The sequence below is a fragment of the Orycteropus afer genome, unplaced genomic scaffold (assembly GCF_000298275.1).
Source record: "Orycteropus afer afer isolate SDZICR_OR568_19922 unplaced genomic scaffold, OryAfe1.0 scaffold00011, whole genome shotgun sequence".
Classification (NCBI taxonomy): Eukaryota; Metazoa; Chordata; class Mammalia; order Tubulidentata; family Orycteropodidae; genus Orycteropus; species Orycteropus afer.
In genome coordinates this window covers 16,849,214-16,850,248 of record NW_006921598.1, presented here as the reverse complement: position 1 = coordinate 16,850,248, position 1,035 = coordinate 16,849,214, and the positions used below count along the sequence as shown (strand labels likewise).

General features: G+C 34.1%; 1 protein-coding gene across 1 annotated transcript in view; it reads left to right on the top strand.

Moving 5' to 3' along the window:
* DOP1A (DOP1 leucine zipper like protein A) overlaps positions 1-1,035 on the top strand; it is a 62,404-nt gene that overhangs the window by 26,697 nt on the left and 34,672 nt on the right. Inside the window, exon 11 of the mRNA XM_042782340.1 lies at positions 251-351. Within this exon, the coding sequence (XP_042638274.1) occupies positions 251-351 (101 nt within the window). The remainder of the gene's footprint in view (positions 1-250; positions 352-1,035) is intronic.

The window sequence follows — 1,035 nt, the reverse complement described above, 5'->3', positions numbered from 1 at the left end:
TAAAGTCTAAACTAAATAATCTTTTATTTGACAGGGTAAGACAGTCCTTTAGATTTAGTACTTCTGTATATATTTAAATATTTTCTACATGTCTACTTCTATAAAAAAAAAAACTTAAAATTGTTTGCAGTGCATATTTGAGTACTGTGAGCATAGTTCTCTTTTGTAAATAGTTACTTTGATTTTGCTAAAATTGCTTAATAATTTCAAGGCAAAATAAAATAATTTAATCTCCTGTATTCCTCCCTAGAAAATAAGGATGGAAGCACATGCAAAGTTTGCAGTTCTTTGGCATCTAACAAGGGACCTCCATATAAATAAATCTTCATCTTTTGCACGTTCCTTTGACAGGTTGGTTGTTGTGTTCAATTTATATTTTTTATTCAGATTTTCAGTCAGATACCTTAATGTATTCTTTTTTATTAAATCTTCTGGCTAGTTGGGCAGGTGTAAGAGATAACAGTTCACAGATTTGACAAAGAGAGTTTATTAATTCTCTTTATTTATTGAGAGAATTTATAAAACCAAGGCCCTCTGCCCCTCAGTAGATAACTTAGTCATGAAGTCTGTACTCTGTACTAGACATATTTTAGGTACCAGCAATGAATACACTAGGACCTCTGGTAACACAGTGCCTAAGGCATTTGACTGCTAACCAGAATGCTGGCAGTTCAAACCCACCAGCCACTCCTCGGAAGGAAGGTTGAGCAATCTACTTCCATAGTAATACAGCCTCAGAAACCCAGCCTTCCTAAATCTATATTCAAGTTCAATTAAATTGCAGATAAATAGTGGTTTGTGTAAAGCTTGTCTCTAATCATTATTCTTGATCCTAGGCCTGAATCAAACTTATTAAAATCTACAGCTGAACTAACAAACTACTGCCATAGGTTTAAAGAAGCTGTAATTGCCTGAGAGTGATTTTGCTCTTTCTCTAGACTACATAGGTTACATGTATCCCAAATAACAGATTTGCATTTACTTTGAAGGAGCTGCTGCCCTCTATATGTATTAGTATAAGTTGGCAGTCTCACT